Source organism: Marmota flaviventris, chromosome 17, assembly GCF_047511675.1.
Source record: "Marmota flaviventris isolate mMarFla1 chromosome 17, mMarFla1.hap1, whole genome shotgun sequence".
Classification (NCBI taxonomy): Eukaryota; Metazoa; Chordata; class Mammalia; order Rodentia; family Sciuridae; genus Marmota; species Marmota flaviventris.
In genome coordinates, this window is record NC_092514.1 from 43,575,515 (window position 1) to 43,598,606 (window position 23,092).

A 23,092-nucleotide genomic window follows, 5' to 3' on the forward strand; every position below is an offset into this window, starting at 1 on the left:
AAATAATGTACTTGAGAGAGAAGGATCACACATTCCAAGCCAGCCTGACGTTAGAAGGAGCTTTCAAAATGAAGAACTAAATGAGTAGGGATATAGCTTATTTGTAGAGTGCTTACCTAGCATGTGTGAAGCCCTGGGTTGAATCCTTAGTACCATAAAAAATAAAGCTCTGAACATTGTTATGCTAAATACTCAACTATAAATCCATTGCTTAAAAAGCTCAATAAGGGGCTGGGGATGTGGCTCAAGCGGTAGCGTGCTCGCCTGGCATGCGTGCGGCCTGGGTTCGATCCTCAGCACCACATACCAACAAAGATGTTGTGTCCGCCGAAAACTAAAAAATAAATATTAAAAAAATTCTCTCTCTCTCATCTCATCTCATCTCTCCCTCTTTAAAAAAAAAAAAAAAAAAGCTCAATAAGGTCAGGTACAGTGACTCTTGCCTGTAACCTCAGCAATTTGGAGGCTGAGGAAGGAGGACCATAAATTCAAAGCCAGCCTCAGCAACTTAGCAAGACACTATTTCAAAATGAAAAATAAAAAGGACTGGGGATGTGGCTCAGTGGTAAAGCATCCTTGGGTTCAATCCCCAGTACTAAAATAAACCCAAAAAAGGGGGAAAAAATTTAGTAAGAATACTAATAATCCAGTAACCAGTTTGATAAAATGGAACAGCATTTTAATCCCTGCAGAAAATTCCACCCATATTTTAATATTGATTGATTGTTCCCAGGGGAACTTTACCACGAAGCTGTATTCCCAGTCCTTTTTATTTTTTATTGAGACAGTCTTACTAAGTTGCTGAGATTGGCCTCAAACTTGTGATACTCTTCCCTCAGACTGGCATCACTGGGATTACAGGTGTGTGCCACCATGTCCAGTCAATGTTTCTTAATAGTTTACAAATATATTAGGGGCAGCTACTCATTATCAAACCAATTATATCCATAGGAGAAGTTTTGAATGAAGTGTTATATACCAAGTGTTTTTCCATATGCAGTTAACAAAAAAATACAAAAGTAGTTTGAAAAGAATTTAATTCAGTGCTGTCCATAAAAACTTTCTACAATGACAAATAAAGCTGTCCAGTGTCCAACATGGTAGCCACTAAAACCATGTGGCCAATGAGAATAGCTAGAGTGACGAACGAACTAAAGTTTATTTTATGTTAATGACAAAATTTAAATAGCCATATGTGGCTACAGGCTAATGTACCAAGAGTAAATTAGTACATATTAAACATACAGAAACTGAGATAGCAAAGAAAACTCTTACCCTTTCTGTCTAGAGCACTAATACTAGAAAGAGGGCAGAGAATAGGCTAACTGTAGACCAGAATTTAGCTAATGATCCAAGAACCACCTAACAGTTATTACACCAATACTATATAGCACTAGTTATCATCTAGGGGTTACCTGGCTTGCCACAACTGGTGCAGTCGACAGTACTGGCATCTAGTGGGTAGAAGCCAAGGATGTTCCCACATACAAAGGACAGCCCCCACAAAACAAAGAATGTCTACAGTACTAAAGATTAAGAAGTCTTGCTGTGCAGTAGCAAGTCACAAAATGTCCTTGGCTAGAATCACTTGCTATTATGAGAATCAGACAAATAAGCATGAAATAATAGTATAAATAATCATTAGTATTTTCATTTTATCCTGTTAGGACAAAGTCAATGTATACTTGTATCTTAAAATTCTGTCTTTAGTTCATCTATAAAGCATCCAGGCTGATAGTCTTGTACACTCCATAGGATCTGACATTTATTGAGAGAAATAAAAATTAAATAGTAAAATGTCCCGTAAAATTAAGCATTTAGAAGGTGGCCTAATCATAAACATACCTCTTCCTGGCTATCTGAAGTGATTTTTAAGAAACTCCTACTTACCTTCAAAACTTTTGAAAGATTCAAAAAGTTCAATCAGAGATTGAGTTGATAGTTGTTCATGATACTTAGAAGCCACCTGAACACAGATCTGCAGATTCTGACGAATGTTAGCAGACAGCATGGCTCTGAGACATTCTAGAGAGTCTTCTACTGATAAGGACCCAAAGTAATTCACTAACCACTAGAAGACAAAATAAACGAATTAATAATGCCGAACCTCGAGGCAGTATGAAATTACTATGTTGTACTACAAACACATATTTAGCATACCAATTAACAGGTAAGAAATGAAATACCTCAGGGTTAAGAAGATGAGTATGAACAACTGCACGCTTTATATCATATAAATCAGTGAAGTGTTCTAATGCACGCTGCAGTAATCCAGCCTTTTCACAAAGCTGAGCGATATGAGCCCGATCATAATGTGTGAACATCTGATTCCCTAGAATAGCATCTGCAACCTATAAAACCAAACAGGATGAGTTCATTTTATCACCTCATTTATATCAGTAATTTCAACAGTGAACTGGTAAAATAAAGTACAAAAAAAATTAGCTGAATTTTCTTGAATAAGGACTTGGTACTTCACAGCTTCAAATAACAATTTATAAATCTCTGAATAATTACTAAAACAGTGTTGTAAACATCTAAATAGCATGAAGCACATACTTGAGGTGCATGCATAAGGTTCATCTCAAGCAACCGCGTCTGTAAAGGACCTTCAGATGGGCGATTATTCTTTAGAGCATCAAGTAAGAATGCAGTACATTGCTGGATTAGATTGTATTCCATGAAAACGTCCACAATCTACCAAACAAAACAAAAAGACTTTAAGATACTATTGACAAAACATGAATGAAACTAAGCACAATCTTAGTTTGACAGTGCTGGGAATTGAACCCAGGGCCTTAGTCATGTGATCTAGCACTGAGCTACATCCCCAGTCCATCATCTCTTTTTTATGTATAAAATCTCACAGAACAAAAACCATATTAAAACCATATTTAAGTCAAGTATGGTGGTGCATGCCTGTAATCCCAGGAGCTCATTCTCAGCCACTTAGCAAGACCCCATCTCAAATTAAAAACTTAATATTATTTAGCAATATAACATTACACTTTAAGAAAAAATTTTGTCCTCTCCTCTCTGCTCTTCAAAAAAATAAAAGAAAGAATAAATAAATAAAATCTACCCTTTGGAGACTCAGTTACTTTTAGTTTTTTTTTTTTTTTAATCTATGAAATATTTCAAAATATATAATAGCAGAATATAATCAAACTAATGAATTTAAAATTTTTATAAACTTCAAAAACATACAAGAGTACATACAATATGCAGAACTCACTTGCACTTTCTACATGCCTTACTTCTTTCCCTGCTGACCAGTGGCAGCCACTCACCTGTTTTATCATATACTAAATATGAGTATATCTCTGAATAAGTGGGTACTTGTTTTGTATGTTTTAAAACCATATAAATTGAATCAGAGTGTTTATTCTTCTCCAATTTTGTTTTATTAAGATACTTAATTAAGTTTAAGATACACAAACTGAAAATTTAGCCCATTATCTACAAAGTTGTGTAAGTCAGATTCCCCCCTCACTCTCCATCTCAGTCAACTACAGAATATATTTGAATGCCATTACCTGTGTGATATCAGCAAGAGGCTCTTCATCCTGAACTAACATTTGAGCAAACTGCTGTCCCTGATCTGGACTGATACGCATTACATTTCTCAGTAGAAAGATCCAATCTGGAGTATATCCAACCTAAAAAGGGACAAAGAGTTAAACCCTGCTGCCAAGTTTCATTCTTATAGCATTTAAAGGCATTTTCTTTTTCTTTTTTTAATATTTTTTTTAGTTGCAGATGGACACAATATTTTTATTATTCTTTTTTTATTTGTTTATTTTTACATGGTGCTGGGACCAAACCCAGAGCCTCAGGCATGCGAGGCAAGTGCTCTACCACTGAGCTACAACCCCAGCCCCTTAAAGGCATTTTCTACAACAAAATCTTGCTAACTATTAGTGAAAGCACAAATTCATTTATAACTTACAATGCTCAATTAAACTTTGGTTTTGACATATCTAAATAACTATAAATTTAATAATTGATTTATCCATTTTCAACAAATGACCATTGCAACATTTGTTCTGACATGTTAAACATACTCCTCTTATCCTAAATTCTTACAAGCCATGCAAGAGTAATTATCTCCATTTTCTCACATTTTCAGTTAGTGTAAATTCTACATATCTGACTTCAGATAGGATTTTTATACATTCCCAAGTAATTAAAAATTTAAGGAAATTCACCATTGAAGTAACAGAATATAGGCTGATTTCTCTTAATAATTTCAAGAATTTATGCTGAAAATGTTTCATTGAACTCACTTTTTTAGCATACAAAACAATCTTCTGAACTTGACCTGTTTCTGCAAAGCACTGAATGACTTTATTTGGGACATTAGCCCTTAGGTACACACTAAGTGCCAATGTAGGGTCCACAGATTTTACAAGATCACCCAGTTCTTCGGAACATTCCAGCTGTCCAAAGGAAAAAGATATTGGTTAGTGATCAATGAGCTGTTTTATAAATGAACAGTTGATACTATTTCCCTATATAAATAATTAATGATAGACTTAATTACTCAATTTCCTAGAATTATTATAAATATGCAGGGATTATGGCTGATAACACTCTTGATATTACATTCACAGCAATGTCTTAGAAATACTGCACATCAAACTTCACACTTAATAACAACTACCTTGTTAGGAGTGTAAGTACTTTACTTTCAACAGAACCTTACACCTGCTAAGAATATTAGGATAATTAGATTATGTGGCCTCAATTTTTAAAAAAATGATGCAACTTTTTAAAAAAAAATAATTATTTTAGTTGTTGATAAACCTTTATTTATTTATATGTTGTGCTGAGAATTGAACCCAGTACCTCACATATGCTGCAGTGCTGGTGATAGAACCCAGGGCCTACTATATGCTAGGCAAACATTCTCTCATTGAACTATATCCCAGCCCAATAATATAACTTTTAATGTAATGTCAACTAAAGTATAACCTATATGTCTGAAGGACCTAAATTCCATCACATTCTTGAATTTAGGATTAAAATTGTGCTGGGTGCAGTGGTGCACACCTGTAATCCCAGCAACTCAGGACACTAAGGCAGGAGGATTGCCAAGTTCAAAGCCAACCTCATCAACTTTAATGAGACCCTGTCTCAGAATAAAAAATAAAAAGGGCTGAGGATGTAGCTCAGTGGTAAAACAACTCTGGGTTAAATCCTTAACACCAAAAAAGGAGACTTAAAGTTGCAAGGCAAGGCACTAATTTTACAAGGTCAAAGAGATAAAAATTTAGAATTTTTAGGTGACATACAGGCAGATACCCATCTATAATTCAAACTTTCTTAGCTGCCCAATCTAGAAATCAGATTCCTAAAAGTTTTGTTTTATATGCAAGTTGATTTTCTACTTTTAATGATAACTTCAGAGGCTAGCTCTCATAACCAAATGTTTTGCTGAAAATTAGAATGCCTATGAGAGCCTATATCCTTTTCCTTTTTCTCTGGTACTGGGAATCAAACCCAGTGCTTTGAGCATGCTAGGCAAGTGCTTTATCACCAAGCTACATGCCCAGACCAGAGTCTGTACATCTTAACCGAACATGCTAACTAAAGAAGAGTTGACCAGTGCTCTCTTGGAATAAATGAATCCTGTGTGACTGTTCACAAAAAGAGTTAGTGACACCCAAAAAGCTGTTACATAGGTCAACTCAGTTACCTTAGCTGTTCCCATCCTCCCTTATCTTAAACAATTAGGACGGACCTCAAATACTCGCTAGTGTGGCTAGTAACTATTCTTCAGCAGAGACTCCTGTCCAAGCATCCCAACTCTGAAGTACTATCCTCCAGTATCCTCTAAGATTGCCAGAAGCTGGGTCAAGAAACAAGGACTTAGAATTTAGTAATGTAAAATTACCACCAACATAAACTAATGGTGAAAGGTATTAATTTTAAACTTATTTGAGTGTTTTGAACAGTGCTACCTTTACTTCTCTATAATGGTATAAAACATGGAATTTAATACTACAACTTGGTGCAGAAAGGCTTTTTGTATAGTGCTATGAAAAAAACTAACAGTAGTAACAGACTGCGTAAATTTGTGTGGTGTCTTACAAATAAGTAACCTGTAGTGGTTATCTGTTTCTCAGTCACTATTTCATGTAAGAAATAATGTGCTCTAAAAAACAGTATATTCACATGCTCTGTGTAATGAGAAATTAAGTACTGGATAGATCTAAAAGACAAAGACAAATCCCACAGAATCCTAAAGCCAGTTAATATTTTTTAAAAAGTTCCCATGTAAAACCAAGTTAAATATTTTTTCATGTAATACCAATTTACATTTCATGAAATCACTATCAAACAGTATCTCATTGCTAATCGGTTTGCTCTCTTATTAATATATGTATGATCTAGCACGTTATACAACAGTTTTTCTTTACATGTGTTTACCAGCAGCAAATATCACAATTTTGATGACACTTTGGAAGTTCTAAAAGAAAAGACAACTTGCATTGCTCGAATTACTGTGAATACAGTTGTTGAATGTAGGATAAAGAATATATTCCTATGTTCCAAAGAATTTCACATACATTAACAAATATGACTACATGCTGGAATAAGCATTTTGCCCTAAGCTTTTGTTAGAGCCAAAGAATTCCAGGTCAGTAATTTTAACTACCAAGCAAGAATCTTGAATTCTAATTATAAACCTAAACAAAGATATCTCACCTAAACATCCATAAAAATAGATTTTCAAAGGAAATAAATACATGCACTTTAAGCAATGTATTTTCTTATTCTATTTTAACAATAAATAATAAAGAGACATTTTGGTGTACAGCATAAACGATTTTAACTTGCTAACATTGTACTTAATTCAATCAAAGTAGAAATATGTCAATACAAATTAACATACCTTATCTTCTTTCAACCATTTCTCCAGAAGCTGTTTCCGACCTTGCTGAAGTACAGGTCTACACAACTCTAAGGATTCATATTTGTTTAACTGTCCCTGGTCCAAAAGGATTCCAAAGTACTGAAGTAGAGGAGAAGTCTGTCCTGGCTGAGCTGGGACACTCTGGAATCGCCGGATGGTGTCTGGAGTACGAAGTATTCCCTTTAAGAAGGAGAAATGTTACGGACACCTCAAAGTGGCTCAAATACCACACAATCAATCCTATCTCTCTCTCTCTTTTTTTTTTTTTTTAATTTTTTTTACTTGTTGATAGACCCTTATTTTGTTTATTTATATGTGGTACTGAGAATTGAACCCAGTGCCTCACACATGCCAGGCAAGTGTGCTGAGACACAGCTACAGCCCCCTATATATCGAGTCAATCTTAAAAGGCATGAGTTCATCAAAAAGCTAAGCACCAAAAAAAACAAATAACCCAATCAATAAATGGGCCAAGGACCTGAACAGAAACTTCTCAGAAGGTGATATACAATCAATCAACAAATGTATGAAAAAAATGTTCATCACTGCTAGCAATTAGATAAATGCAAATCAAAACTACTCTTAAGATTTCATCTCACTCCAGTCAGAACAGCAGCTATTATGAATACAAACAACAATAAGTGTTGGCGAGGATGTGGGGAAAAAGGCACACTCATACACTGCTGGTGGGACTGTAAACTGGTGCAGCCAATATGGAAAGCAGTATGGAGATTTCTTGGAAAATTGGGAATAAAACCACCATTTGACCCAGCTAACCCTCTCCTTGGTCTATACCCAAAGGATATAAAAACAGCATACTACAGGGACACAGCCACATCAATGTTTACAGCAGCACAATTCACAATAGCTAAATTGTGGAACCAACCTAAATGCCCTGCAGTAGATGAATGGATAAAAAAAAAATGTGGCATATACATACAATGGAATATTACTCAGCAAAAAAAGAGAATAAAATCATGGCATTTGGAGGTAAATGGATGGAGTTAGAGAACACAATGCTACGTGAAGTTAGCCAATCCCAAAAAACCAAATGCTGAATGTTTTCTCTGATATAAGGAGGCTGATTCATAGTAGGGTAGGGAGGGGGATCATGGGAGGAATAGACGAACTCTAGATAGGGCAGAGGGGTGGGAGGGGAAGGGAGGAAGCAGTGGGTTAAGAAATGATGGTGGAATGTGATGGACATTATTAACCAAAGCACATGAATGAAGTCACGAAATGGTGTGAATATACTTTGTATACAACCAGAGATATGAAAAATTGTGCTCTATATGTGTAATAAGAATTGTAATGCATTCTGCTATTATATATAATAAAAAATTAATTAAAAATACTCAAAAAGGCATGAGTTCATCTATTAAAACTAAATTTCAAATCTTTACCAACTGTTATAAAGATTACATCAATGTCTATCATACCTCTGGTTTGATGTTACAAAATTATTCGGAATCAGAAATATACTAACTTAATTATGACATTAATATATAAAAGAATAAGCATAATCATGAATTAGTTACAGTTATTAAATAAGCTCACATTAAAACTAGTACAAGTTTCATAATTTATACTAGTCAGGACGGTAACATCCAACATAAAGGTAGACTAGAATACATTCAGTCCAATTTCTGACTAATCTACCTTCTAAAAATTAAAAAGAATATGCTTAGGGCACAACTTTTAGGAATAAAATCAGCAGCTTCCATTTGAGTTCAAACAGTATTAAACATAAGTACTAAACATTATTACATCTATGTAAATCGTAACTGCCTAGATCTATAAATCCTTCTAACATGAGTTTTAAAACACTAATCAAATCTGGAGGCACTGACAATTAACTATTAAAAGAAAATGTAAACTGAAAGTAGTTTCTCTGTGTAAAGCTGATTCCTCTTCTAGCAATATTAAAAATAGGATATTTACTTTAACCCAATCATACAATTTCATTTTCATGACTATTTACCTTTGGTGCATTTGCAGCCACCTTTGCAGCCTCTGAGTAATTTCCCTGGGCAAAAAGAGCATTAAATTTCCGAGCAAAGAGTTCTTCAGCACCTGCTAAATTGTTACGTACAGCCATCCTCAAAGCCAAATCAGGATTTTGTAGGACATTGGTGATGTAAGGAATTATGTTTTCTTCTTCCACACACACCGACAGAACCTGCAATTCAGTGAAAATGACTCTGAAGAAGCCTTGAATATAAATAAAACCTGGGGCTCACTGGGAGGAAATTTAAAGTATATTTCTTTTAATTTTATGTTTAAAATTTTTTTCCAGTAATTTTTTAAATTATATTTTCATATCTAGCAGCCAAATTATACTCAATGGTTGGAAGAGCACAAGAGAAGGAATCACGGATTCCTTAACACCTAACATAATGTAAGACACATAGTAGTATCACAATAAATACAACATCAGTAAATGTAATTTCTAATTGCTTCTGTCCTAACAACAGTATACTCATCCTTGATCTTCCTTAAAACTCCACTGCCACAGAAATGCTGACTACCCTACTTGCCCCAAAAGCTAAATTATTGTCAATTGCCCTAGAGAAAGAGAGTCCTTTCCTGCCCATTCATCCTACTTCCCAATGCAGAGCTGGTTACACACACACACACACACACACACACACCCCAGTTTATAAACTACTCATACTATCCCTAAAAGTTCTTCTCAAACTATTACACTGATTATCTATTTCTCAGTCAGTAGTCCACATGAGGAAAGGAGCTTGTCTTTGGTTAACCATATTACTAACAATAGGCAGTATTCAGCACAAGCACATCCTTATATCTGTTGAATAAATGAAAACGGGAAATTTCTTTCCCAAGAAGTCAAAAATATTTAAGAATTCAGTAAACTAGATAAATGGTTAATAGTCTTCTCTGTTTCACTATTCCTTTGAAGAAAAATGAAGACATTTTCACCTCTGAGATTCTTTCATTTCCATAGGTCAGAACTCCATCCTTCAAACCTAGGCTATCCTGTATCTGCAACATGTCAATCTATTCTATATTAAAACATACTGTTAAAAGGAAGTAATTAAGGAGGTTTGGAGGTATAACTTAGAGGTAGAGATGCAAAGCACTGGAAAGGTTCTAGTTTCAATCCCCAGCACCAAAAAAAGAAAAAAAAAAGAACAAATTCAGTTCAACTCTATGTACTTCATGCTTTCTACTGATCACTACCTTAGTCTTCACCAAACATCAAATCCACAATTTCATCTCTATTATTCTTCAAGACTGTTTTAGAAAATTTCTAGAAACTAGTTCTTCTATTGTCATGTATAACTATTTAGAACAAATAAATAAATGAAAAAAACCAATGAGGTACCATTTCATGTCATTATAATGAAAAGTCTGACAACATCAATACTTACTAAATATTGGCAAGGAGGGGAAAAGAAAGCTAATGATAATGCATTATGTTATTTATTGCTTAAGTTTCAAAGTTTCCTTACCTGCCCCTTTCTGTTTACTCCAATTATTCCAGCTGTAGCTTCATGAGGTGCAGTAACAAAGATTGTTTCTCCACTGATTCTATTCATGTAGATACAGGTACCAGTCTCAAGATCATAGAGGTGGATATAACCATACTTAGTAATCAAGAATACAACATCATGCTTTTCACTGATCTGTAAAAAGAAAATCAACCCTTTAGTAAAATAATGAATTTAACAAAAAAAAAATGTTTAGTACAATTCCATTTTGGAGATGTTTTGGAGAGGCTTATATGAAAAATGAAAAGGTAATATTTAAGGTTTCCCTCAATTTTATAGCACATTTAAATGTGGGATATCCCAAGCTCTTACATAAAACATATGAACAAGTATAAAATCTATAAGACAAAAAAAGAAGACAATTCTGATAACCTGACTTAATACATATTACATGGAAAAGTTATTTTGTTTTTTATTAAACAAAGTTCACTAATAAACTTTATTTTAGAATAAAGCATCACATACATTGCATCAACTGTGAAATGATATTTGAAACAATTTCTTGTAAGGGGAGATTTTAAAAGCCCATTTGTTTTGCATTAAGATACCTGCATTGCAACAGGAAAGTCATTTTGTGCTTCTGGAGGAAAGAAAACATCTACTGCCTTCTTTGGAAAGGGTTGGTTCCCTGTAGGCGGTGTGCCAACTTCAATGATATGTAACTGATCAAAAGAAAATGAAATTCATGTAAATCTTTAAGCTGTTGATCATAGCAGACTTGAAGCCCCAACCTGGAAACAACCAAAATTTCCTATAATAGGTGAACTGTGATTGAGACATCCATACCATGGGATACTCCTCCATAGGAAAAGGACACAAAATTCTCACAGACGTTATGCCTAGGGTGTGAATGGCTGGGTGGGGAGCCTATCTAAAAAAGTCAAATGCTGTATGATTCCTTTTACATAACATTCTTGAAGTAACAAAACTATAGATGGAGAATGAATTAAAGTTGCCACGAGTTAGCAATGGTGGGAGAAGGGGGACTATAAAGTCATGAGGAAAATCTTCACAGTGATAGAATATTTATGTATCTACGTATCTTGAATTTACTTTTGAGGAAATGACAGAGACCGGTAGAATTCCTATTTTGTTTTAACTGTACTACAGTCTTGCAACATGTAACTCTATTAGAAGAAACTGGGAAAAGGGCAAAGGGGATCTCTCTACACTGTCTTTGCAGCTCCCTTTGAATCTATATTATTTCAAAATAAACACTTTGAATATATGAAATAATCCCACCTCAATCTCCTTGAAATAAAGGGCACAGAATGGTAATACATTACATACAAACACACTTTCTCATGATTTTCAATTATAATTTAGTATTTCCAAACAGAAATCTAATTTATTAATTTACTGCTGTGTACCTATTCTAACACAGGAGAGTAATATATACCGAAGCTGTCTCTCTTCATATACATCCTACAGAAGTAGATAAAACATTTTGGTTTAAAATGCAGGATCCTATACATCAAGAGAAAGAAAACAATGTCAACAGGATACTATTTTATGTTTTTCTTAATATACTAACAAAAAACAATTCAGTTTCCAAGATATGCCACATGAAAGTTATAAGTTCTCATCTTTCATTAGGATGACTAGCCAAATTGAAAAACTAGTGTCTCTCTTCAAATCATGGCAGAGCCAGTAATGGTGGCACACAACCGTGATCCCTGCAACTCGGCAGGCTGAGGTTGTTTGAGGACAGCCTCAGCAGCTTAGCAAGACCCTATCTCAAAATAAAAATTAAAGAGGACTGGGGTATAGCTCAGTGGTAAAGCACCCCTGGGTTCAATCCCCAATACACTCCTCTTAAGAAGTCTTAGCAGACTCCTAATATAGAACAGGTAGAAAGTAAACAGGCTCAAGAAATAGGTTTTCAGACATTCTTAAAATGATAACTGAAACTTTTCAGTACTAGTTTTCAAAAAAAATGCCCTACCCTTCTATCCTAAGGACGATAACTAGTTTCTAAACCTATTTTGTCTTCTGGTTTAAATTCCATCAATTCTTATCTGAATATCAGTGCTTTCTATCCTTATTATATTGAGGTAGGATTACTCCTCAATTCAGAAATTTTAGGCAGAATTATACCTCTCTCATTGCATATGTTTCCTCCCTAATTGAGAGACTGTAGATGATCATATTTTAAGCAATCTCTATCTTAATTCTTTTAAAAAATCAGGGAAAAAGACCTATGTTCTAACAAAGTTAAAGGTAATTTATGGTTTGCCAAGAATCTACACAATCTTCTTGATTGGCTACAGAAAGGACAGTGAATAGTGCCAGCCTTCCTTTGAGGAATTACCCAAAACTTTTGTTCCACTCTTCTCAGAGCTAAGAGGCAGACAAGTTACTTTGCTTACACTGGAATTCAAAGAGGGAGTTCAGGACATGAAGTTATTAAGACTTTAGAACTGCTGCTCTGGCAAAGGAAATGGCAGGCAAACTGATTCTCCAGGGATCCAGCAGTGAAGGCATAGTAAAAACAGAAGTGTTAAAAATTCTGTGGCACAATTTTTGGTTGGAACCTTGACTGCTGTCCATTCTCCCTTATTTCTCCTCATTTTTCAAACTTGGTTGTACAGGCATCCTTGCTACCATCAAGTATCCAATATCCTTTTACTAAATTTTCAGCTGTTAATCAGACCTGTTTCTGCTTTCTATAACTTAAGAATTCAAACAAAGTACTTCCATTTGTCCAGGTGATTCTAATACATAGCCCAGGTTGATAATCTCTAACTTAAGGCAGTGTTACTCAAAACATGGTCCACATTCCATCTATAAAGTCACGTAGGGTATTTTAAAAGGCTGATCATGGGTACAACTTAAGGAATCAGACTCTGATTTAAAAAACATGAATATTTAAGCAACCCTAATGAGTCTATGCAGAGTAAAGTCAACAAACACTAATGTAAGGCCTTTCATATAAAAGAAACCAAAATAAAGCATGAGAACAGCTGACAGAAAAAAAACTGTGAAGAATATTATTTTAGAAAAATATCACTAGATAAAGTATTTGAATACACTAAGTCACCACAAATCTGAACATTAATAACAGATTAACAAGAAAGGGATATGATTATTTTGAATTTAGAGGACTAATCAATTAGTAGCAGGAAGACTCACTAAAATAATCAGCAAAGACAAATCTTGCCAGGTGCAGTGGCACTTGCCTGTAATCCCAGCGGCTTGGGTGGCTGAGGCAGGAGGATCTCGAGTTCAAAGCCAGCCTCAGCAATTTAGCAAGGCACAAAGCAACTTAGCAAGACCCTGTCTCTAAATAAAATATATATATGCATGTCTGTATGTATGACATATATATATATATATATATATATATATATATATATATATGAGCTGGGGATGTAGTTCAGTGGTTATGCACCCTTGGGTTCAACCCCCACCCTCCACCCCCCAAAAAAAACAACAAATCTTACCTTCCCTCCAGCTTGACCTCGTACTGCAAAACAAAATAAAGTTGACTCTTCTGCATTTCCTTCCATTTTAAACTGTGCAAAGCTAGCTGCATGTCCTTCAATGGGCTGAGATACTTTCCTATCTACAGAATACAGCTGCATAGCTCCCACCACACGATTTTGCTATAAAAGACCAAAGAAAATAAAGTATGGGGACCCAATGAATCAGTAAGTTCCAGATTCATCAACAAGTGAAATAATTAAATACTTAAATTATCTTCAGCAGAATTTATAATTCATTATTAGTCTTTGAATGTAGATTTAACATATCTTAACTTGAAATTCAGCTCAGAGCCAGGTGGTGGTGGCATGTGTGCCTGTAATCTCAGAGACTCAGAAGGTTAAGGCAGAAAGATCACAAGTTCAAGGCCAGCCTCAATAACTTGGCAAGGCCCTAAGCAACTTAGCAAAACCCTATCTCAAAATGAAAAATAAAAAGGGCTAGGAATGTACCTCAGAAATTAAGTGTCCCTGGGTTCAATGCCCAGTACGACACAAAACAAAAAGCTCCAGCTCTGAATATTACCTTATTAAAGCTTAACATGTTTAAAATATGACTTACATTTTACCATGATTTATACTCTTAATGCAAAAGATATTTAAAAATTAATTCTGCAGAAGAGTATATATTCACTCTATAGTAAGTTCCAAGCCATGCTAACTGAAGTCAATTTCTATTTAATCTTCAAGAGCTAAAACAATAAGAGCTCTGAAATTCTGTCAGCATAAAGGAGTTAAGCCATCAACCTCTATTTGCAATAAAAAAGAAAAAAAAAATCGAGAAAAAAGTCTTCAGTCAAATTTAACAGGACTAAGTAGAAAAGACCTATTTCAAAATAAATTTCATCTGACAAAATAATTCTCTATAAATCTTTTGTTTATCAAAAACTAGAAAAATGTTACCTGTGCAGATATGCCAGTTAGAAGTAACCACTTCTGCTTTGCATCTGTGCGATAATTGATAATCTGGCATCCTGCAAGGCTAGAATGGCGATCAAACATTTTCACTGGTTGAGATTCTCCTTCCATACTCCAATGATAAACTGCATTATCCGTAACAAGAGCAACCGTATTCAAAGAAATCCATTTCCAAAAGGTGACATCATCGGTCATGGTATGGGCCTTCATTTTACTTTTCATTTCAATGTTAAATATCTGAAGAGTTTTCCCAGCTAAACATAGAAAAAAAAATTATGAATCATTTAAAAAAAAATAACATTCAAGATAAATTATACCTAGCTTCACTAGCTCTGTAATTTCCAAAGTGGTTCTATAATAAGACTAATGACCAATTACAGAAGTCATATTTATAGAACAATGACCTTAAAGATAATAGCTGAGATTAAGCAAACAATCTACAGCTACTTCTCAAGCAAAAACTATATTACCTCTAATAAAACACAATTTAAACAGAAAGCATGACTTCCATAGGATTCTAAATCCCAACTAAAACCAATTCTAAAAAAACAGCTTTCATAACAATGATGGAAAACAAAAGTTGTAACCTTCATACTTGTAATTAAGTATGTTTTACAGATACTAAGATAATTGTATGTATAATAGACAAAGCAAATCTAACAAACACAAAGAGAAAAATGTCTACTTTTAAAAATGCAGTCATCTCTCATCCAACTATATTTTAAGGAAACTGATTTTTGAAAAGAGCATCTACTTCAAAATTCTGCCTTGTTACCACATAAGAGAATTGCATGCTACATTTAATTGAAGATACAAAGGGAAGGTAAAGGTGCTGGAGAAAAGGAGAGGGAAACAAAAAGAGGACAAGTTTCAGGTTCTGTTAATATACTGGAGGTAAGAACAAAGTTCAAGCTTCATCCAGTTAAGACAGCAAGCATTTAGTTAAAGGAGGAGGATGAAATTTGCCTTGAGTATTAAAAAGTCCACTGAGTCAGAAGCAAGGGCTTATCATTGTAATCCAAAAATCTATTACAGCCCAAAACTGATTTAATTGAAATTAATGGAGGTCAAAGCCATAGCTATCACTACACTATCCAGATTCATCCTTAGAGACCAAGGAAAACTCCATTCCTGAGCCACAGTGAATCTGGCTTCTAAAGGACAAAAAACTGTAACACAAGGAGGGAGGTGGATGGTGGGAAACGGACAAAGCGTAATAGCTTTGTACCACAACTTTTCTTACTACATATGAAAAAAAACTTCTATAAGACAAAGTATATTATTCCCATCCCACATAAGATGTAAGTTACAATCAGACTTGAAAAATTGTGAGAGTTATAGTCCTGTTTATAAAAAGAAACCATGAGGATTAAAACTGGCTTCAGAGAGCAACAGTATTTTGTAATGATTTACTTTCTTTTGCTGCCTTCCCCAGCCCCCACATTATTAGACTTTTGTTTTTACATGATAGGGGTTGAAATATATGTAAGTGGGATGATTTTGGAAGGGGGCAAAGGATGACAGCTCAACTCCATAATGCGGACAAACAGGCACAAAGCTATAATATATTTCACAATGCTTTAAAAATCTTTTGAATTTATTCTTTTTATGGAACAGGACAATAACTAATACAATCTAATTTAAAATAACTCACCATCTGCACACATAAGAAAGCATTAAGAAATGTGATAAGATAACAGTAACATTAAAAATAGAAAAGAATTGAAAAAATTTAAACAATGGCCTTGTAAAATAGTTTTGAGAGCTGCTAGCACTTTAAATTTTTTTTTTTTTTTTTTTTTTTAGAGAGAGAGAGAGAGAGAATTTTTAAATATTTATTTTTTAGTTTGTTTTTGGCGTACACAACATCTTTGTTTGACTTTAAATTCTTTAAGGAGACTGAAGGGAGTCCAGTACCTTAAAGTGTAAAATATAGCATTTTGTTTCTATTAAAAAGTGATAACTGTCACAAAACTTCTGGTACCAGGTGAAAGCTGAACCATCTTTCCTTAAGATGAGATCAACTCTTGCCTTAGATACACATGGTTACTTATTAGTTTGAATATGCTGATTTGAACACTCTCACTACCCATTTACCTCAAAACTGTATTACAGGTTGAGCATCCTAATCTGAGAATCTAAAATGCTCCAATATCTGAAATTTTTTGAGCATAATGAAGCTCAGAAAGTTTTGGATTTTGATGCATTTCTGATTTTGGATTTAGGATTAGGAATGCTTAACCAGTAAAGTATATGAACATATTCCAAAATTCAAAAAACTTAAAAAATGTTGGTCCTGAGCATTTCAGATAAGAGATACTTAAACTGTATATTTAGTAACACAGGTTAAGTCATAAAGAAAAGTTTGGATAAAAAGTTCAACACCTCTAAGCTAGGCACAATAGCACATGCCTGAAATCCCAGTGACTTGGAAGGTAGAGGAAAAAGCAAGACCAGTTTCAACAACTAAGCGAGGCCCTAAGCCTTGAGACTTTGTCTCAAAATAAAAATAAAAGGTCTGGGAATGTGGCTCAATGGTTCAATTCTTCCTACTATCAAAGAGAAAAACAACAAAGCAAAAAAACTGGCAATGAAACGCCTTTTCAGGAGTCAATTTAATTGTTCTTAACCTAGCTTTCTTTCTTTATTTTTTAAATTGATTTTATTTTTTTAAATATACGACAGAGAATGTATTACAATTCTTATTACACATATAGAGCACAATTTTTCATATATCTTTGTATAAAGTATGTTCATGCCAATGACCTAACTTTCTTTAAAACTTCTATTATAAAGGGTCAGGTACATTCTCATTTTAAAATTCAAAGGAAAAAGATTAATCATAACAGAGGCTCCCAGATAGTCAAAACTACTGAACTCTGTTTAGAATGATAGGTTATACATTTCCTTTTTGTAACAACTAAAATTAGTCTGAATGATCTCAAATTCTGGATTTCTAAATTTTAATATTTACCTATATACACACACTTAACAATCAGTGTAAATTCAAACCATGTTTATAACTTAATTATCTAAATGAAACAAAACTCTGAAACATAAAAATGAAAAAACAAGAGGATTATCATAATAAATTTTGAAATGCTTAGCTCCTAATACAGTAAAGGATATTTTACTTAGAATATATTACTAATTTATTTCCTCTAAAGAGATATTTTTTGCAGTTTTATATATCATAAAACTTAAGTATATTTAAGACTTAAAATCATTCCAAATTGATCTATTCTAAAACGTTTCATAGAAATATCACAAGTAAAAACCATGAAAGTGAAGTTCAATATTAGCCTTAACTTTGTATATCTTTTTATTTAATTCAATACACCTAAAAAAAACCCAATTATTGTACTGCATAAAATATATATAGGAAGAGTTTTAAGAAAAAAATTCACAATCTTTTATACCTTTCAATGCAATTACTTTGCTAGCTGGATTCATGATGGCACTGTCTGCTGAAATCGGTCTTCGAATTGGATTACTTGGGTCATTCATATCAATGATTACCACCTGAGCCTGCTCGCCTACTTTTTCTCTAATACAGATGAATTTATCTGACTCCATAGTCAGGGTACTGAAGCCAATATTTGCTGGGTTGATACCAAGGTTCTGGAGCTAGAAAAAAAAACACGTTACCAAACTAGTTAGAAAAAATGACATTCACATATTGTTATCATTATAAACCGTCACTTATCCATTAATGCAAGGTGACAACTTCATTAAAGTGAGGTAATTAATAGACAAATAATGGACCTTCACATCTTCCCATAAACATGGCATTCAATTGTTTCATTATAACTTCATGGTTATACACAAAGGTAGAACAAATAGAGATGATTTTAAAAGAAAGCTCTAAGATTTGTGGCTCAAGGAATTTTAAGTTATCATGTTTCTTTGAACTAATGAACTCTTTTTTTCCCAGTACCAGGGATTGAAACCACAGGTGCTTAACCACTGAATCACATTCAGTTGCTTAGGGTCTCTCTATATTGCTGAGTCTAGCTTTGAACTTGCAATCCTCCTGCATCAGCCCCCCAAACTGCTGCAATTATAAGCGTGTCATCATGCCCAGGAGAACCTATCTTCTCTTAATTTCCTGAACATTTAGTACAGTTACTTATTCACCTGCATTAGGCTTCAGGTATCTGTAAATAAAGTTACAGAATAGTGAAAGATTTAGAATGTTACACAGTTCTTGATCTAGAGGAACTTGGATTACCAAGAGTAGACAAATACACCAAGTTACAATACTGTGCCAAAGTGCCAAAACAAAGATAACAAGGGATGCTCTTTTGAAAAAAGCCCCATAGCTTAAGGTAATGTCTTCAAGGAAGACACAGAAGAAAATTAAAGAGAATTCTCAAAAGAAGAAGCATGTGCTAAGGCACAGAGATACTAGTGTCTAAGGGAGTTATATGTACTTTTGCCACAACAAGAGCGTAAACTATGAAAGGACTGAGGCAAATATAGAGACAAGAGCTAGACTGACAAACTAAAAGTACCTCAGTAAGAATCCTGAATTTGTTCTGTGGGCAGAGGGAGCTACTTAATGGTTTTAACAAGAAAAAATAAGGGAATTATATTTACTTTATATACTCAAAAGGCACTAAATATCTAAAAATAGCAGGTCTTTGAAAACCAACTAAGTGTGTAAGAACTTAAGTTCACTTATTACTGGAAGGTATCTCTACCAGAGTGGGTCATTAATATGCTAGGTGATTAAATGTGGTATGGACAAATTAAGTCCCACTGAAAGAGGGTACCTGAAGCCTTTATTTTTATTATCCATGGCCAGACTTCCTTCCTCCATTGGGTAATAAATTCACATGGCACAAAATACAAAAAGGAAGAAAGAAAAAGCACACATACAAAAAAAAAAAAAATCAAATCTTTGCACCATCTTTGTCCCTCAGTAATAGTTTCCCTCCCTAGAGATCACCTCTAGACTGACTGAGCCAAGGTTAACTGTACTTTGTCTAATTCTTTTGACAAACTCTTCTGCTATTACTGCTGAAAAATAACCAGGCCAGGATCGATCTGAATAAGATACAGCTTAAGCCTGAGAGGCTATGATTTACTTTCACTTACCTCTTAGACCTCAATGACTATAGGCCTAAGCAGTTATAAAGTGTAGTTACTCAATCACTTAATACCAGGGGCAAGGAGTCAAACAACTGTCTAATCATTAATACAAAGATGGTAATAAAGGAGAATATTAACCAGTTTTACAAGCTTAAGTATATGCTACAATGCAAGCTAACTATAAGCTGAAATGGATCATTTATAATGAATTGTTACAATAAAACATTATGAATTAATTTTCACTTACTCCTGACTTAAAATTTTATGTTTACTCTTAGCACCAGAACTAATGGAGAAAGATAAATGTAAATGGTTCCCGAAACATATAAAGAGATAGCCAGTGGGCTTTAGCGAGGCCTATCATAAACCAAGCTGTCAGAATAATTTCAGGGTAGGTATATACCTGAATTTTTCAGAGTAGAGGGTTCTTAGACTCTTGAAGGTTTAATGGAAATAGTTACCTTTCCAATAATCAGAGAAAACATTGCAGTGGCTCAGAGTTCATAGAGCAATATCCCTAAAAGCAACAAGTTATCTTTTCAACTACTCTTGAGAACTGTATGTTTTAAAGTCTCTACCAAACTTACACCTACTACAATTCTGAGTTTCAGCTTCAATACTTAAGTCCTATAATGTTCAAAAAGACAAGAGGAAAAGCAGTGTTAATTAAAAACCAAAATTAAATTCAAAGTACAAATGTAAACCACAGATACTATTAATTGTACTCAAAAATGATTCTTACAATGGGTTCCTCCCCACCCGCAACTTCAGAGGCAGACTCAAGGCAAATCTAAGAAACCATTACTAAAAAGCCAGTGAAGAGAAAAAGAAAGTTGAGCATCCTGTTTCCAATTCTCTGCTACATTCCCAGTTAAAACAAACAAACCCCCCCCCCCAAAAAAAACAAATACAGTAGAAAAATATGTGGTAAAAGCACTGACCTTCAATCTCAGGTGTTCTCCTTGCAGAAAAAGCAAAGATTTGATTTTATAATAAGTAGGACTGCCTGTAATTCTGCAATCTATATATTCCTTTCTCATTAAAAACATTCTACCAAGAGAATTATGGAAATGTAATTTTTTGTCTTCTCCATTAAGAATGTAATAGTACTATTCAAAACACCCCTATGTGAAATAGACAAATATACTTTATTGTAAAAAAAACTCAACACTAAACAAGAGCTAAGTGGCAAACTCTAAACAATACTAAATGTTTAAACATATTAAAAAGCATATGTAAGTGATGGCCATCTACACAACTAAACAGGAAACTGCTCCTTCCTAAAAAGCCTTTCACTGTTGTTAGGAAAGGAAATGAGAGGAACTTCAAATTCCTATCAGTTAAAAGGAAGTTACATTTTTCCACCTCTTCAAATAAGGTTGGTAAGATCTTTTTCCCTTATTGGTATTAATTTTGAGACAGAATGCACAGAGTATTCACCCATTCTCCCCATATTTCGCTGTGATATATTCAAAACAGAAACATGCCAAAACAAGAGTAATAGGACAAGCCATCATCCTTAATCACAATTCTGGCTAAGGTATACCCTCAGAGTTGGATCATATAAAAAGGTTATACTAAATAACTACGTCTAGTAATATCTGTAGAGATTAAAACTTTTTAAAAAGTGCAACATAATACTTTTAAACAGGTTTGGTATTCCAAACAGCCTATACTAACCATGAAGATCTTTTAGTCTATTATAAAAAGTTGTCACAGAACATGAATTATACCACAGAAACTAATTACAGAACGTGGAACAAACCACGTTTTGAAATTTTGAGGGCAATTTGTATGTCACAAATTTGTAGTTATCTTCCAGAAACCATACAATATCCAAACTACAGTCACTTTTTTTATCCTCTCAATTGGGAAAAATGTTACTACTACGGAAGCTGGAGATATTCTATTTTGAGATATGCTTGGAAATTTCTACAATAAAGCTTTTTAAACTTCAAAGAACTTTTATTTTGCTGTCCTGAGAATATGGAGTCAATAAACCTGAATTCAAGAAAACAAATTGCTTTTTTAAAGTTACCACATGCATATGGTAAGATATTCAAACTATATGAGTTTAGTACTATGAAAAGCCATCCAACCCCATCTTTCCAGTAATATTTCTCTCTCCATCAAGCAATTAGAGACAAACATATCAATGGTATCCTCTAATACATAAAAAGTATGTATTTCCATCCTCCCCTTTTCAAGAAACATTAATATTACAATGTACAAAAGGATAATGCTTCTCAACAGCTTCTTTTTATGAAGAAGCACATAAACCTTATAACATAATTTGGCTTCCATACTAGATTTTGGTCTGAAAGTAGCATTACTTTAGGACTTGACAGCATAAACCTAGCTTCCAAAAGGTTAAGTAAATAGATTTATTGTTAATCAGCTAAAACTCTGGAGTACCCTGGAGTTACATGTTACACATCATACAAAAATGTTACCTTTTCCCTCTCCTCTCCTTCCCTCCACAATTTGGATTAACATGGAAGGAAAGAAAGGGGTTGCAATATATTACATTCCTGATTATTTTAAGAAATAGTATTTCAAATTGCCCATAAAACAGAACTTCTTCATTCAAGTAGACAATTATAGTACCAATTTATAACTTTGAATATAAAGTTCAAGTGACATCTAGAATTAATTGCTTTTATAGATTCCTCATAAGAAACAAAATGTTTGGATATGGTCCCTGTTTTGTCAGTAAAATGACCATGGACAAATCAATATGTCTATGCATCTGTTTCCTCATCCAAAATATCTGGGTGACAATACCTATTCTCAAAAGTTGTGAGGAATTAATGTGAAATGCTAAGAACAGTGCCTGACATACTTTTAGGGCTTCAACAGATATTGAACATTAGGACCTACACATATCAGTACTTTTAGACTAGCTCAAGGTTAGCCTTTTTTTTTTTTTTTTTGCATTTCCATTTCATTATCTGCTTAATTCAGCTGTCTACAAGGTTGGTTAAAATTCTGGGTGGGAACTGCTTTTAATTACTGATAATATAAGATTAGTGGTCTCTAGGAATTTAACTTACTCAACACACTGAAATGCTGTTTTGGAGAGTTGCAGAGAAAATTACACTTTAAGACTTCCAATTCTATTCTTTATTTAAATTGTGAGACCAGAATCTTCAAATCTATGC

The 23,092-nt window shown here is 34.0% G+C and overlaps 1 protein-coding gene across 2 annotated transcripts in view; it reads right to left on the bottom strand.

Moving 5' to 3' along the window:
- The window catches only part of Cltc (clathrin heavy chain), a 64,634-nt gene that overhangs the window by 25,063 nt on the left and 16,479 nt on the right, over positions 1–23,092 (bottom strand). For both annotated transcript variants that reach the window (XM_071603509.1, XM_027950224.3), the window contains exons 2-13: positions 18,257–18,464; positions 14,823–15,091; positions 13,881–14,042; positions 10,986–11,099; positions 10,399–10,572; positions 8,901–9,098; positions 6,899–7,099; positions 4,287–4,439; positions 3,537–3,659; positions 2,560–2,697; positions 2,187–2,351; positions 1,891–2,071 (exon numbers count right to left, since the gene is read on the bottom strand). In XM_071603509.1, the coding sequence (XP_071459610.1) occupies positions 1,891–2,071; positions 2,187–2,351; positions 2,560–2,697; positions 3,537–3,659; positions 4,287–4,439; positions 6,899–7,099; positions 8,901–9,098; positions 10,399–10,572; positions 10,986–11,099; positions 13,881–14,042; positions 14,823–15,091; positions 18,257–18,464 (2,086 nt within the window). The remainder of the gene's footprint in view (positions 1–1,890; positions 2,072–2,186; positions 2,352–2,559; positions 2,698–3,536; positions 3,660–4,286; positions 4,440–6,898; positions 7,100–8,900; positions 9,099–10,398; positions 10,573–10,985; positions 11,100–13,880; positions 14,043–14,822; positions 15,092–18,256; positions 18,465–23,092) is intronic.